Source organism: Neophocaena asiaeorientalis, unplaced genomic scaffold, assembly GCF_003031525.2.
Source record: "Neophocaena asiaeorientalis asiaeorientalis breed wild unplaced genomic scaffold, Neophocaena_asiaeorientalis_V1.1 scaffold489, whole genome shotgun sequence".
In the NCBI taxonomy this organism is placed as follows: domain Eukaryota; kingdom Metazoa; phylum Chordata; class Mammalia; order Artiodactyla; family Phocoenidae; genus Neophocaena; species Neophocaena asiaeorientalis.
Window position 1 is genome coordinate 1,970,538 of NW_020174791.1, and position 15,785 is coordinate 1,986,322.

General features: G+C 63.8%; 1 protein-coding gene across 3 annotated transcripts in view; it reads left to right on the forward strand.

The window, feature by feature from the left end:
• Window positions 1-15,785, forward strand: part of MEGF6 (multiple EGF like domains 6) — a 101,472-nt gene that overhangs the window by 11,109 nt on the left and 74,578 nt on the right. For all 3 annotated transcript variants that reach the window (XM_024760338.1, XM_024760339.1, XM_024760340.1), the window contains exon 4: window positions 10,585-10,689. In XM_024760338.1, the coding sequence (XP_024616106.1) occupies window positions 10,585-10,689 (105 nt within the window). The remainder of the gene's footprint in view (window positions 1-10,584; window positions 10,690-15,785) is intronic.

A 15,785-nucleotide genomic window follows, 5' to 3' on the forward strand; every position in this document is an offset into this window, starting at 1 on the left:
CTCAGGGCCTCTCTCTCTGCCACTCTGCTCCCCAGAGGCTGCTTAAGTGACATAATGAAGGAGAAGGCCCAGTGAGTCCTCCACCCCCGACGCTGGCCGGAGCCGCGGAAGGAAAGGCTGGCGGGGACGCCGAGCTGGAGGGTGGGGGGGCCGTCTGCTGGTGCCCAAGTGCCCGGCATCGGGGAGGGGTCCGAGGGCAGCTCCGGGGCCGTGGGTTGGCGCCAGTGGGCTCAGACGCCCCTGAGCTCGGTGTGGCGTCGGCGTTATAGAGCGTGAGCCCCTGTCCCGCCTGTCCCGCCTGCCCACGCCCCGCCTGCCCCGCCTGCCCTCGTCCAGCCTGCCCACGCCCCGCCTGCCCCGCCTGCCCTCGTCCAGCCTGCCCACGCCCCGTGCTGCGGGTCCGTCCTTCCCCCTCACCAGCGTCCTGGGCCTCAGTCTCCTCGTCTGCTGCCTCCTTCAAAGAGGGAGGTCCTGACAGATGCGGGGGTGGGGGGTAGCCCCTGAGCATCCGCACATGACCGCGGGCAGCCTCTGCCGCAGACTCGGGGACGGGGACCGAGGGGGGCTGGAATCGGGTTCTGATCTTAGCGGCTGGCTGTGAAGCCTCTGCTTCGTAAAAGGAATGGGCATGGCTTGGAGTCCAGCTGTAAGGTGTTTGGGAAGGGCTCCCGGCCTGCGGGTGTGGGCACAGGTGGGCCAGCAGGGGAGGCTGACTGGGTGCGAAGAGGCAGTGTCCCTCCTCTGGAGAGCTCTGCCCACCCAGGGGTCAGGCCTCCCCTGAACCGGCGCCGTGGCATCTGGACAGGGTGAGACCGGGCTGCACTGTGAGGGGTGGCGGGTAATGGTTCCCCACGGAGCGGGTTAACCGCGGGTGGGCCGTTCTGTGCCTGGGGTGGGAACCGGACTTCAGGGGTCACGTCCCCGCCTGTTCTCCGGCCCCCGGGGGCCCATAGACGGAGGCCACAGATGCCCTTTGTGAGCTCCAGCGGGAAAGGGGGGAAGTAAAAGGTGTGGCCATGTTTGTCCAGGAGAGGAAATGAGTAATTCTCCCCAGGAAGGGAGGCGGGGGACCGGGTGGACGCTGGCCAGCGGCCCCCGGGTGGGAGTGTCCAGCTCTGACAGCAGCCTTTCTCTCTGTGGCTCTCATCTCTACAGCGGTGACCTGTGGAGGAGAGGAGGTGGGGTCTAGGCCTGCGTCCCCCCGGGTTTGTGAGGGAGAGTGTGGCTTATCGCGCCCAGGGAGGGCCTTGGGTGCACCTGCGTGTGTCTGGCCTGGGGTGGGGACCCTCTGGGCTTGGCTTCCTGGGCAGGGGGAGGGGCAGGTGCAGGTCCAGGTTCACCTGGCAGTTTTCCCACAATTATCGTCCACTGTGCACCCCTGAACTGGGGTTTGTGACCCTTGGGGTCACCTGTGTCTTGGAGTGACCATCCCAGGTTGGGTGAGGGAAGCGGGAGGGCCAAGAGCCGTCTGGACCCCAGGAGGCCCGCTGCAGAGACGGTCCAAGTGCTGGCTTTTCAGGAACGGAGGCAAGCATTGGGTCAGGTCCGTAGTGCCAGGGGTCATGACAGTCTCACCCCTAGCCTGGTGGGCCTGTCCTGTGGTTCTGCCTGTGCCCCTGGCCACAGTGGTCGAGTTGGCTCTGCCCTGGCCTGGCCGGCCGGCAGGAGGGGGGATGCAGCCACACCGCTCGGCGGGTGCGTCCTGAACCAGCCCAGGACTGACCTTTGGGGTTTCTCAGCCGTGGGGAGGGGTCTCGGCCGGGACCCTCCCAGGGCAGCCTGGGCCTTGCGGCTGGCTGAGGGCAGGGCTGGGGTGGTGGGGAAATGGGGGGATCTCGGCTGCTGAGTTAGGCCCTGGGGGTCCAGGTTGTCCCGTCAGCCAGGAGACACAGGACAGGGTCCCCTCGTGTATCCTGAACTTGAGGCTTTGGCTTTCTTGGTTGTTTGTTTTCAAAAATTCATTTTTAGGGCAGGATTTACTTATTTATGTATCTGGCTTTTATCTGTTTTTTTTTTTTTTAATGATCTAGGAAGAGCCCTGTGATCTGGCCTCTCGGGGCACTCACCTGTCCCCCAAGTGTCCGGGTGGCCAGCGTGTGAGGGTAGGTGGCGGTTCACACGGGGCAGGGCAAGAGCCCGGGATCCTGCCCTCAGCCCCGGCTCATTGGTTCATCCGTTCATTTTTTCACTCATTCATTCGTTTGGTCTTGGCTCCGCTGACCCTGAGCGCTGGGGATTCAGCGGGACCCGGTGGGTCAGTACCTGCCCATGGGGAGCTCGGGTCTGCCAGGAGGCCGGCTGCTGCTGGAGGACACTGGAATGACACTGATGCGTGAGGATGGGCAGACCAGGCCAGCCAGATGGGCGCTGGGGTGTGAGGGGAGCCGGCTGGAGCCCAGGAAAAGGAAGTGGAGGCAGGGGAAGGAGGAAGGAGAGGTGGGCGGCCAGGGGCCCTTCCTCGGCCGCCCCACATCGTGGCTGAGCCCTTGGGGTCACTCTGCCTGTAGCCCCTCAGGGCTAGTTCCCAGCTGGGTGGAGCTGGAGCCTTCCGGAAGCCTGGCTCCAAGCCCTTTGTGCATTTCTAACCGGGGGCTCTCGCAGGGGGCACTGGGGTCAGGTGCAGGGTCGCATCAAGCACTGGTCTTGGGGTGGGGGTCTTGGGGTCCCAGTAGGTGCCGGAGCCCCCAGTCCCTGGAAAGCCCTGCCTCGGGGAGGTCAGGTGTGAGTCCCCTCCCGGCTGCGTGCCAACAAGCGTCAGGCCTGCGGACGGGGTCAGGGTCCTCTGAGACCCTGAGAGCGAGCAGAGGGGATGGCGATGAGGCGCAGGGCTCCCGCCCACCCTCTTTCTCTCGGTCTGTTCGCCCCTTTCCTCATTTCCCCACTGCCCCCTCGCCAGCCTGTCTAGCCCCTTCCCTTGTCCCCCGGTCCAGGCTCTCTGCAGCCAGGGGACCCGGAGAGGTAGGCAGGCGGGGGCAGGGCCCTGGGACGCTGACCCCTGCTGGCCCCACCCCTCTCCACCAGCCACAGTGAAATGTCCTCCCTGGGATGTGACCTGGAAACTGGGCTGCGTGCGGGACAGCATCAGGCCCCCGTGGTGTTTGTGCAGGAAGCTTCTAATGGTGTTGGGATTCCTCCGAGACCCACTTAGCAGCATGTGTGACCGGGAGGTGACGGAAAAGAAGAGGTGCCAGCTGGGCGGGGTGCCTGGTGACCCCCAGGACCTGTGGGTCCAGAGCACGTGTGCCCGGGGGCCTCCTGCTGTTGGGGTGCCCTCCTGCCCAGTGGCTCTCTGAATTCCACCTCTATCCCAGTCAGGGGGCAGATTTTGCCTGGACGCTCCCAGTGTTTCAGCCATGGTCACCCTGGGTCCTGGCTCCCCCTTATCGAAGCAGGGACCCAAATGCACAGACGAGGTACCTGGCCTGGAGTGAGCACGTGGAGCCTGAGATGGAATGGGTCCCGGGAAGACTGTCTGTAGCTCCAGCTTGAACTCTCTCCATGTGGGCTGGGCTCAGTCCATCGGAGGAGGCCACAGGTCGGAGAGGCAGTGCCCGAGGCGGGGCCAGGGGCTGCACCGGCTCCGTGGGTGTGAAGAGAGCCCTGGGAAAGGGAAGCTCTGTGTAAAGCATGTTAAGCAGGTACTGCTTTTGCAGGACTTCTCAGAGGCTTTGATATGCCAGTGTGCGCTGCAAATGGTAAGGGGTTTCTTTATCTGGTTAGTGGGATTGGATAATGAGGGTATATTTATATATTTTTAAAGAAGATGTTGGGGGTAGGAGTTTATTAATTAATTAATTTATTTTTGGCTGTGTTGGGTCTTTGTTTCTGTGCGAGGGCTTTCTCTAGTTGTGGCGAGCGGGGGCCACGCTTCATCGCAGTGCGCGGGCCTCTCACTGTCGCAGCCTCTCTTGTTGCGGAGCACAGGCTCCAGACGTGCAGGCTCAGTAGTTGTGGCTCACGGGCCTAGTTGCTCCGTGGCATGTGGGATCCTCCCGGACCAGGGCTCGAACCCGTGTCCCCTGCATTGGCAGGCAGATTCTCAACCACTGCACCACCAGGGAAGCCCCGCTGCAGGCTTCTGACAGACTGTGTAGTGTTTTCCAAACTCATTTTTTCTTAAAAAAGGAAGAAAGAAAAAGAAGCAAAAAGGCAAAACAATAAAACGGTGTCCCTAAAGCATGTACTGGGAAGCGTGCAGGTGATCCATTCCACCAGCGTCTGTGGAGGGCCGACGGGGTGCCGGGCGCTGCGCTTGGGCATGGGAGGGGACATGGGCGCTGCCCTGTTCTCATGGAACAGAGGGGGAGAAAGGAAGGAAGGGAGTGAGGGAGGGACAGATTACATGCTGGTGAGTGGGAAAGCTACAGAGAAAAGTGAGGTGGGAAGGGGCTGACCGAGGTGGTGCTGGCTTAGGTGGGGTCTGGGAGGCCTCTCTGTCCAGGGCGTTGGCGGCCTGTGTGATGTGAGTGGTGGGCCTTGCTTGTGCCCAAGGAAGAGCCCCACCACAGAGGGAAGGGAAGGTTCCAGGCCACAGGAACAGGGAAGGGCTGAAGCCATGGTCCCCACGCTGGGAGCCCAGACCACTGGATGCAGCCCTGGATCTGGGTGCCAGTGCCTATAGTCAGGGCCCCGGGGTGAGGCCTGGGCTCGGCGCCCCTGCGTCCCACTGTCGGACCGCCAGGCAGGCCTCCCTTCCCTCCCACCTCCTGTGCGGTCCTGCGGCGCTGGGCCTGGCCGGTCGGGACCTGCGGGGAAGGAGCTGCAGGAAGGCGGCCGTGGGCCCCCGGGGAGGGCCGCCCTCGGCTTGCTGGCCTCTGCCCTTCACTTTTCCTTTTCCGTTCTGGATGCCACACGGCAGCCCTGCGCCCAGTGTGGGAATTTGCAGAGCTGGCATCCTGGCTCTCCTGTCCTCAGCGTGGACGTGAATGTCCCCCAGGTTGCCGGGGGAGGGCGTGTTGTCCTGCTGTGTCCCGCACACCCCAGGTCTCTCCAAATCGTGAGTCACATCCAGACTGGCCCGGCCCTGTGCCCAGCACATGATTACACACCCACTCACACCCAGAGGGGCTCACCACACACAGCCTCAGATACACATGCGTGCACACACGTGTGGCTGGATTTGCTCACAGGTATGTGACCTACTCACGTGCGTTCACTCACACACGTACACACATGCTCATGAGCGCACACCTACGTGTACACACGCGTGTGCACGAGCTCCCACTCCCTTGGGTGCACAGACGCCCACGCACATGCTCTCACTGGGGCCACGACGTGGTGGGGAGCACAGGCAATGAGGCGTGGAGGTGCCACCGTCACCCGGAGCCCAGAATGATCCGAGCGCCAGGCGGAGCAGGGGCCAGGTCCAGCCCTTCTGGAAGGTTCTGGGTGCACAGCGCCCACCCCCCGCCGACTGCCTTCGGGAAGTGGACGTGATGGGGGCAAGGAAGGATGCTGCCCTGTCCAGGTCTGCTCTCCAGGGGTTCTGCAGCCCAGGATGGGCCTGGAGGGGGCAGCGGGCTTCCGCAGTCCTCAGGGTCCATGGCCCCTCGGCCTCCCACTTCTCCTGTTGCCTGGACACGGTCTCCCAAAGCCTGTGTGGCTCGCCTGTGCCTGGACTTGCCACCATGCAGGGGCTCTGGGAGCCGGGCCCGACTCTGGGCAGTGGGTGTCTGTCTGCCCGCCTGTTTTCTGGGACCCCCCGTGTGGTGGGTGCTGGTCTAAGCACAGGGCACTGGGCAGCCAGCCTGGAGGGCTTGGCCTTTCCTCAAGCACTTGGAGCCTGAGTGTCCAGCATGGAGCTGAGGTGGCTCCCTCCCTGCTGCAGGGGTCCCAGCAGGGGTGGTTGGAGTGGGGCGTGTGATCCGGGTTCCTAGCCCTCGGCCAGCGCTGGGTGGAAGGCCAGGAGGAACAGGGTGAGAGGGAGGAGACGGGAGGGCTCAGGGCCTGCTCTGTCCCCTGGGCTCCCAGGGAAGTGGCCTCCCTTCCTTAGCCACTGTCAGCTTGAGCTGGGCACCCACGCCCGCCCGTGCACCGGCAGCTCTTATCAGCGACTTGGACGAGGCTTAGGAAACGCTGCCCTGCAGCCTGGGCGATATGGAGGGAACCGCCCCTGTGTCCCCGTGACCTTGATCTGAGTCAGCCCGCCCTGCGGGGGTCTCTGGGCGGCTTGGGTGGAGGTGCCTGGGGACGCAGAGGGGCACTCGCTTGCAGCCTGGCTCCCAGAAACACATTCGGTGACCTCGGTGTGTGTTCGCAGCCTGTGGGTGGGTGGGTGGCCTGGCAGGCTGGACAAAGGTGTCCTCCTGGGTCACCCTCTCCCGCCTGTGGTTCGTTCACTCAGCTTTCTACTAGCCCTTTGCGGGGTGGAGAGAAGGAGCCGTGGTCTCAGCCAAGCCCAGGTCCAGGGAAGTGGTCCAGTGGCTGAACTTGCAGAAACTGAGCCCTTGGAGAGCAGTCGAGTCCCCTTTCCATGGCCAGCCCGTCCTGGGACAGCGCGGCTGCAGCCGCCACAGCCAGTGGGCTTGATCAAGGTCCGGCCAGGCACAGGTGTCTCCTGCCTTCCGCCGTGAGGGGAAGTGGCTGGCACCAGGATGCCACTGGCGATGCCGGGACATGGTGTCCTCGCTCTGGGGGCTGCACTGCCTAAATCTGCCGTCCCGCACGCAGGCCCGGCCAGGAGCACCCTCGGGACTAGACACCCCTAAGGACCCTCCCAGCCTCTGGTTCTAGGAATGTGGGCACGTGCGCCTAGCTTCACCCCAAGGCGAAGGCCTGGCCAACGTGCCCGCACCTTGGCTCCCGGTCTATAGCGTGAGGAGATCATGGTCCCTGGACGTGGGCTGCTGGGGGGCTGTGGGTGTCTTCAGCTCCAGGAGACAGTGTGGAGGCAACACTCTGAGAGCGTGAAGGGTCCGTGAGAATATTGCGGTTGACGTGTATAGGGGAGTTTAGCCCAAATTTCCAACCACTGGTAAGTATTAGGGCTGGGACTTGAACCCGGATCTACAGAGCCTGAGCTGCCTTGCCCTGTGAAGGCTTCTGGGCGGCGGGAACCAGCGGGGTCTGGGGAGGGCGAGAGCATCCTGTAGCCTCGGAGGACGTGGCCGCCTGGCAGCCATAGACCTTGTGGGCACCGTGCCCCCACCCCCGGGCCTACCTCCAGCTGTTCTTGCATTTCTCACACTCGTGGGTTCTGACAGTTCCTTCCAGGGCCCCTGAGGGTCCTGTGGGTTCAGTCCCAGCCAAGGGCCACGAGGGTGGGTCCCCAAAGCAGCCCCCTGCTGTCCCCCTGGCATTACAGTAGGCTCTCATAAAATTCATTAAAAACGTAGCTGATGTTAAGTATAAAACACGTCTGTTACTTAGCAATCTGTAAACTGTTTTCAAAACATCTAACCTTCATTTAACACCTGTATGTGGAGTTTTCATGTTCTTCATTTCCATGCATCCCGCTGGGTCTGTTTTCCTACCTGCCAACTCTTTTCTCACACACGGCCCCTCCTGTTTCTCTTCGAGGAAAACACATCCTTATAGGAAGCCACGGTCTGCTGCCCCTGAGCTGCATTTCCAGGTTTTGGCTGTCCTGTGCCTGTCGCCTGTGGCCCTTCCTCAGCTGCGGTGGGGTCTTTTGGGGGGCGCTTGTCCCTCAGGTGACTTGAGTGACAGCGGGAGGGGTGGCTGGGTTGCCGGGGGCATCCCTGACTCCCGCCTGGCCTGGAGGAGGGGTCACACAGGGCTGGACCCACGGGTGCTCTGCAGTGAGGCCCCGTCCCTGTGCCCTGGCTGCCCGTCCTGCCACGAGGCGTGTGTGCCCAGTGCCACCCCGTGCCACTGGTCTCAGGCTTCCCGCCACGGTAACCCCATCTTTCCTGCATCCCACGAGCCTTGGGACCGCAGGGAGTACCCGTTCTTGGTTTGGGGCATAGCTTTGTGCATCTTTGTTGTGAAACCTTTTCTTTTTTCCATCTAAGGATGTGACGCCCTGTGCGTCCCTCTTGCATCCTGAGCGCCTGCCTTTCGCCCCAAAGGCTTCCTGACGAATTACTGTCTCACGTCCCGCTTGGCCTGACATTTAATTATCTCTTTACTCATTCATTCAACAAAGTCTGTGGAGCCCCTTCTAAGTGTCGGCGTGTCGGTGGCCCCAAGGAATGTGATGGTGTTGGAGGTGCGGTAGCTGCCTGCCCCTAGGGAGCCCAGGCCTGGGGTGGGAGCTCAGCTGTCGCCCCTGTTAAGGGCTCGCTACACTCAGAGGTGCTGCGGTGGGAAACCACAGGGCGCTATGAGCGCTGATTCGGCTGGGGGCTTGGAAAGGCTCCCTGAGGAAGTGACGACTTGTCCAGGTGGACAGCCGCTAGGGTGTGACGGGTGGCTAGGGGGCTCTGTGCCAAGTCGATGGAAAGCCACAGAAGGGAAGGGCTCTCAGCCAGGCGCCCGTGGTCTGCTTCCTGTCGTGAAGGATCCCAGTGGCTGCAGAGTAGAGAAAGGACGCGGGTGAGTGGGTGAGTACAGCGTCCGTGGGGATGCTGGTGGCAGTTTTGTCCAGCCTTGAAGCGGAGAGAAGGGTGGGCTCGAGGGGCATGGGAGGTAGAAGCGATGGGCTGGCTTTGGATTGGATGCGGGCCGAGTGTGAGGACGGCTCCCGGGTTTCTGGCCTGAGCCCCTCTGTGCGTGTGACACCATGTACCAAGTTGGGGAAGGGGCATGGGAGCAGGCAGTGGGTTGCTACCTCCCCCTGAGCTCTGGAACTGACCGCGGAGGTGGACTCAGGCAGGGTGCTGTCCGCGGGGACCCCCAGGCTGGGTGTGAACCTGGTGGGGCCTGCAGAGGCTGCTGGGGGGCAGAGTCCTGGGGTGGGCGCCAGCCTGGGCGTCTGATTCCCCCCGGAGGCATGGGCCGTTGCAGTGGTTTGGGGCTGAAGGTCTTCAGGATGGTGCAGACCTCTTTACGATGTGAAAAGGAAACAGCTGGCTTCTCTTCCTCCACAAAACTGCGCAAGTCAACAGGTTTCAGGCCCTCAGCACTGGGGACACTGGCGCACAGCTCGGGTTGGCCCCGGCCCGGAATTACCTGTGTGGGTTCCAGGGTCACTGTGCGTTTCCTCTTGGCTCCCCTGCATCACCCGCTTTGTCCCCCAGCCCCCCACTCCCACTGCATTTCAGAAACATCCTCAGGCAGTTTTTCAGGTGTGAGTGAGTGCCAGCTGGGACCCCGGCAGGGTGGCCCGAGAGGAGGGATCCCTCCGAGGCTGGGACAGCAGCCTGGTTATGGGACAGAAGAAGAGGAAGAAGCTCCCTGCAAAGACCCCTCATGTCTCCCCCGGCAGGGTCCTCCTGACTCTAAGTCAGAAAGCCCTGGGCCTGGTCCCTCCTCAGCGGCTGTGTGACCCCGGGCCATGTGCTGTGTGTCTCTGAGCCCTGGTTTCCTCATCGGGGCGGTGCCTCGTCTAGGGGGCTGCTTGGACCCGTGTGCCTGGCCGGCATCCCTCCCCTTGGGCTCTTCCACCATCCAGCTTCTCTCCCTGCTCCTGGCGGGAATGCTGCCAGCGATACAGAAGCTTGCTGAACCCTTGGGTTACGCCGGGCTCTGGGGTGCCTGGCGGGCGTCCAGGCCACTGTTCAGAGTGTCCACTCACCCAGCAAGCACCCCTGAAGCCCTTGGACTCAGGACCCGGCTGTTGGGGTCACGGGGATGGGGGCAGAGCCCACCTGCCCTGGCCTTGCCCGCCCTGTGTAGGTGTAGGGGTCATGGCTGCAGGGCCGAGAAAATTGGTGCTAAAGCCCCCCCCAGAGGTACCCGGTCCGGTGTGGGTCGGGGTCCCTGCTGTGATGGGGCTGGGACTGCACCTGCCCTTCCCATCCAGGGCCCCTGCCTCCTGGGCCGGCTGTGGCCTCCTCCACACTGTGGCCTGGAGCCGGAGGGGGCTCAGTAGCCCTAGGGCACCGCAGGCAGTGGGTTCAGGGTGCCTCGTTGGGCCCCGCTGGGGGTGGGGTGTGGGGAGAGGGTCTGGGAGCAGGGAGTCTCCTCTGGAGAAGGTGGGGAGGCCAGCCGCTCGCAGCCCTGACCCTCCCTCCCTCCCCTCTCAGGGGGCCTGGGCTGGTACTGCCCCTCCTTGAGGGTGGGACCAGTCTGATCATTTCCACCGTTGGGGTCTTGTGGGGAGGGGGTCTTGGCCAAGCTTTCAGCCCACTTTAGCTGTGGGCTGTTCCCCTGCACCCCCTACTCTCCACCCTCGTCCCCCGACCTCCCCCAGAAAATGCCCTGGAGCTCCTTCATGTCCCATTGAAGGGAGTGGGGTTTTTGCCCCTCCCAGGGGGGCTTCACTGAACCTAGACCCTGGGGTGGCGGTGGGGCTCTCCAGCCCTGGTGGGCCGTGTGTGACCCACCCTCCTGGGGCCCCCTCCCCGGGGGCGGTGCTTTCCTGTCCCTTGAGGGTCCAGGTTCTGTCCAGGCCTTGAGGCCTCACCTTGTGGGGAGACTTACAGGGGGGAGGCGTCTCCGGGGACCTTGTGTCCTGGCGGTGGGCTGGGGGTGCCCCCAAGCTCCTGCCCCTCCTCACGCGTTTTCTCCCTCCCTCCACAGCCCAGTGCAGCCCCGGCCTCTGCTTTAACGGCGGCCAGTGCGTGCCCGACTCGGCCCAGCTGTGCCACTGTCCCCGCGGCTTCCACGGTCCCCGCTGTCAGCACGGTGAGTGGCATGGTGTCCCCTGCAGGCACCGAGGCCCTGGCGGTCCGCGTGGGCGGTCCGGGCGGGGGTGGGGAGAGGAGGTAATCCTGTCTCACGGGATGCCTCTGCACCCTGCCATCTCCGAGCGCTCCCTGTCCGATCGCGCCCTCTGCGGGCAGGGATGGGCCGGGGTTCCTGGGCTGGCAGGGAAGCAGCACGTCCCAGGGGCCCCTGAGCTGCACCCCTGCCCCGCCAGAGGCTCTCGTGTCCTACCCGAGGGGACCGATTGAGTAAACGTCACACCCCTGCAGACTGGAGCCTGACACGCTGAGGATCCAGCCTCGGATGCCGGGGTGCGCTGCGGGTGTAGATGGGCTTAAAGCAGGTGCTGGTGGGGGTGGTGCAGACGAATGCCCGAAAAGTCCCCCAAAGAACCCCTGCAGTCATTCCTCCTGACTTTGTGGCGTGAGGGGAAGGCGTGAGTATCCCCGGTGGTTTTCTGCTTTGTCCAGAATTTCTTTGCTGACCGTGTAGCTCGCAGCTCCTGCCGGAACAGGGCATAGAGCCACGGCCGTCATTGAAATGAAGCACTCTGGACAGTTTCCGGTGCTTTGAACTTGCTTCTGGTGAGCAGCTGGGGGCCTCTTCCAGGGGAACACGGGGTGTACATCCTGCGACGCGCTCTTCAAGGCTCTGGATGCCCAGTAAACAACAGGAGGGAAACCAGGAAATCGTGGGGAATTGAGGACCCCGTTTGCAGAGGGGACCCCTGCGCCCTTGCCGTTCCCTGTGCATGCACAAGTGTGTCCCCCCCAAAGCGTGGCTGAAGGCAGGGGTCCTGGGGAGGTGCTGGGTCCCACAGTTCTGAGCTGGGCACTGGTACCCAGGGGTGCTGACCTTTGTCGGGAAGGCTCTGGCGGCTCTGACTGCTCGTCACATGCCCTCTGCGAGCCGGAAGGCTCTGTGCTTCCTGGGCTCTGGGCGGCCGGGGGCGGGGGCTGCTGCCCGGGCCACGGAGTGAGGACTGCTGTCACCTCCAGGTGCTGGGGGTAGGGGGTCCCTGCCCTGTGCCCTGTACCATCCAGGCTCCAAGCCTCAGCCAGGCCTCCTCGTGGTTTTAGATCCCGAGCCCCTCTGTGGGCTGCACAGAGGTGACCCCACCCCACACCGTCGCAGACTGGGATCCAGGCGGGGATGCAGGGGCCCAGCTGCCACGCTCCGCCTCTTCTCGGGGTCTTTCATGATGGCTGCAGGTGGCTGTGGAGAGATGCTGGACTATGCGGGGTCGGGGTGGGAGGGACGTCCTGGCCTCCAGCTGCCTTTGGGGATGTTGCTGAGACTGGGTTGTGGCCTGATGGGCAGCAGCACGAGGACGTGACTGCAGTGTGGCCTGTCCTTGGTCTCGCCCTCGGGAAGCAGCCGGGAGCCCCCACTAGGGCCAGTCTTTCTCTAGCCCCTCGCCTTCCACCCTGCTCCCTGTGGCCACCAGCCCCCACTCCGCCTGGCGCTCTTTCGGGTGCCCAGCTTGGAGCATCACTGATGGGCGCTCCCTTCGTACTGAGCAGCGCCCCTCCCATGAGACCCTGACCCTCGGCCTCCTGGGCACCACAGGGTACACGGGCTGGTAGGGGCGCAGTGGGGAGGGCTAGGCACCCAGCGGGGCACTTTGCACCCAGCTGGATGGGCGCCTGGGGCAGCTGCTGGGCTTGGAGACCCACCCTCGGTGCTGCGGGGAGGGGGGGGCCGGGTGGGAGCCGCGGTCTTGCCAGCCTCTTGGGGCCTGGGCTCCAGGCTTGGCTTTGCCTCCAAAGCAGCCCTGCTCCCCACGGTCACTGTGGGAACGGTCTCTCGGGCGGGCTCACCCGCCTGGCCCTTACCGCGCTCTGCCTGCGTGGCCCCCCGAATCCTCACTTCTTCCGCTTTGTGGAAGAGGAATCTAGGGTCAGGGAGGCCCGGAAGCTGCTGACTGCTCGGCAGAGTTGGGGCTGGAAGCACAGTCTGGCCCAGTGAGCACCTGGAACCTTCCGGCCATGCCGTCTCCGGGCGCGGTGCCAGGCCTTGTTGGGGGTGGAGCACGGTTGAGATCTGCTTCGGAGGAGAGAGGGGTGGATCCCTGGGTCCCCACCCTGCCCACCTCCCAGGCAGGAGCATCTGTACTGGGGGGGGACTGGGCTCGTGACCAGTCCGTGGCCCTCCAGGGTCGGGGGCTTCCAGGAATGGCCAGTTGGGTGGCAGATGTGGCCTTCAGGGAGCAGTAGACAAAGCTGGAAGGAGGCCCCTGGGCCTCCTCCTAGGGCACCACCTCCTGGAAGAAAGGCCTGGTGTTCAAGGGCTGGTGTGCGGGGCTGGGTGTGCAGAGCTGTCGTGCAGGGCTGGGTGTGCAGAGCTGGTGTGCAGGATTGGGTGTGTAGAGCTGGTGTGTGGGGTTGGGTGTGCAGAGCTAGTGTGCAGGGCTGGGTGTGCAGAGCTGGTGCACGGGGCTGGGTGTGCAGGGTTGGGTGTGCGGGGCTGGGTGTGCAGAGCTGCTGTGCGGGGTTGGGTGTGTAGAGCTGGTGTGCAGGGCTGGGTGTGCAGGGCTGGGTGTCCAGAGCTGGGTGTGCAGAGCTGGTGTGTGGGGTTGGGTGTGTAGAGCTGGTGTGCGGGGCTGGGTGTGCAGAGCTGCTGTGCGGGGTTGGGTGTGTAGAGCTGGTGTGCAGGGCTGGGTGTGCAGGGCTGGGTGTCCAGAGCTGGGTGTGCAGAGCTGGTGTGTGGGGTTGGGTGTGTAGAGCTGGTGTGCGGGGCTGGGTGTGCAGAGCTGCTGTGCGGGGTTGGGTGTGTAGAGCTGGTGTGCAGGGCTGGGTGTGCAGGGCTGGGTGTCCAGAGCTGGGTGTGCAGAGCTGGTGTGCAGGGTTGGGTGTGCAGGGCTGGCGTGCAGGGTTGGGTGTGCAGAGCTGGTGTGCAGCGCTGGGTGTGTAGAGCTGGGTGTGCAGGGCTGGGTGTGCAGAGCTGGTGTGCAGGGTTGGGTGTGCAGGGCTGGGTGTGCAGAGCTGGTGTGCAGGGCTGGGTGTGCAGAGCTGGTGTGCAGGGTTGGGTGTGCAGGGCTGGCGTGCAGGGTTGGGTGTGCAGAGCTGGTGTGCAGCGCTGCTGGGTGTGCAGGGCTGGGTTTGCAGAGCTGGTGTGAGGACTGTGCCCCGTGCAGAGGCCGCCCCTGTTCCCTTCCGGTCCCTCCATGCTGGGTTTGGGGCCGCCAGACCTGAGACCTGGCACAGTTGGGCATATGTAACTCACCCCCCAATTATAACTGATACCAGTTTTGAAAATAAAAGCCGTATTTTTTCTGGTTCCCCCAAATTCTTTCATTTGAACAAAAGAGTGGGGGAGGGAGAAGGGGACTCTGCTGGGTTGATGGTGGAGAGCAAAGGGGGAGGGGAGTGCTGAGGAAGAGAGTCCAGGGCGGCTGTCTGTCCAGGGCGGGCATCGTGTCATCTGACACGCCTGTGGGCCTCAGGGTAACGTGCCGGACCCCACTCCCCGCCCTGTTTTGTGGGGATAAAGTATGGGGGACGTTTGTGCAGGTCACAGGTGTCAGTGCAGGTGAGGCTCAGGGTGCCCTGGGGGGTGGTGGCGACCTTCGCTCCCCAGAGGCCCGGCCCGCTGAGAGATGTGAGGGATGACAGGGGTGGGGGAGGATGGCCCCATGTTCCTGGGGTCCCCGCACGCACAGAGTCCCCGAGCTCCCGTGGGGGGTAGCACCCACGCGGCCTCTCCCTTGGGGTGGCCTGTGGTCGGCATGCCCTCTAGGACCGCCGGCCTCCCTACCCTGCAGGCCGGCACCTTCGGGCAGCCCCTGACCCTTGGTGGGCTCCTGCCCGGACTGAGAGACGGCAGAGGCCTCCCCCCGCCCCCCGCCCCTCCAAGATCTGCCGGGGACGAGTGCTTCCCAAGGCCAGCTGCCCTGGAATCTTACAGGAAAAACAGGCAAGAAAAACGTATGCATCAAAACATACTACGTCTTAACTTATTTTCCTTTTGTATCATAAATGGTGACACAGTGGACACTGGTCGTTTCTCATGACCTGGTCTCTGCTGACCTCGGGGAACGAGGGCAGACTCTGAGGTCTGAGGCCCGGTCACCTTAGGTACTTCTTGGTCCAAGAAGCTTTGGCCCTGGTACCCTCTGGGCCTCAGTTTCCTCACCTATAAAATGGGCGGGTTGGGCCCATCTCAGGCAGCTCTGGGACTCACTCCTGGGTCCACACAGCTCTCAGGGCGTCACTGCTGACTCCCAGCAGAGGGCCGGGTGGTCCGGAGGGCTTCCTGGAGGAGGGCCTGTGGGCTGAGGAAGGCTTAGAGAGGTGTAGGTGGGGCAGGGTGGGCTTTTCCAGGTGGGAGAAAGGTGGGGGCAGAGGAGCAGAGTGGAGGGAGTGAGTCAGTTTGGCCCAGAGGGTCTGGTGGGGATGGACGGCAGGGAAGGTTCAGCCTGGAATCTGAGGAGACTTAGCATCCCCCTCTGAGCTGGTTGGAATGACCGGGAGCCTGTGGGCCTGCCCCTCCAGCCCCGCCCTACTCTGCGGGGAGGGACCTCAGTGGTCCTGCCTGGAGCCTCCACGCCCAGGCCTGTTCCTTTGAAGGAGCCTCTTTCCCCACCGGAGCAGGGGATCGGTTGGTGGGGTCCGGGGAGTGGGCAGGCAGGGCTGCGGGGCTGTGGGGGCCCCCGGGCTCTGCCAGGAGGCAGCGGGAGCAGGCGGCCGCCCCTGAGGGCGTGCGGGCGGGAAGCAGGCCCCGGCGGGTCCAGCGCTCCTGGCCTTGGCTCAAGGGTGACTTTGTTTCTAAACTGGGATAATTGATTAATGGAGAGGAAGCAGCCCTCCCAGGCGGCCCTTCAGTGCTGCCCACTGTGTCGGAGGGTGGGAATCTGACCCCTGGCCCGAGGTCCAGACACCACCGAGGGCTGCTCTTGGCTACTGGCCACGACCAGGCTGGGACCTGGCTCTCCTCTCCCTGAGGGGTGCGCAGAGCTGCCCCACCCGACCAGACCTCTTCCTCCACTGTGCTCTGCTCTGCCCTGCTGCCCCTGCCCTGGCGGACAGTGTGGCCTTTGGCTTCTCCACACACGCCCGATTTAGCTGCACTAAACC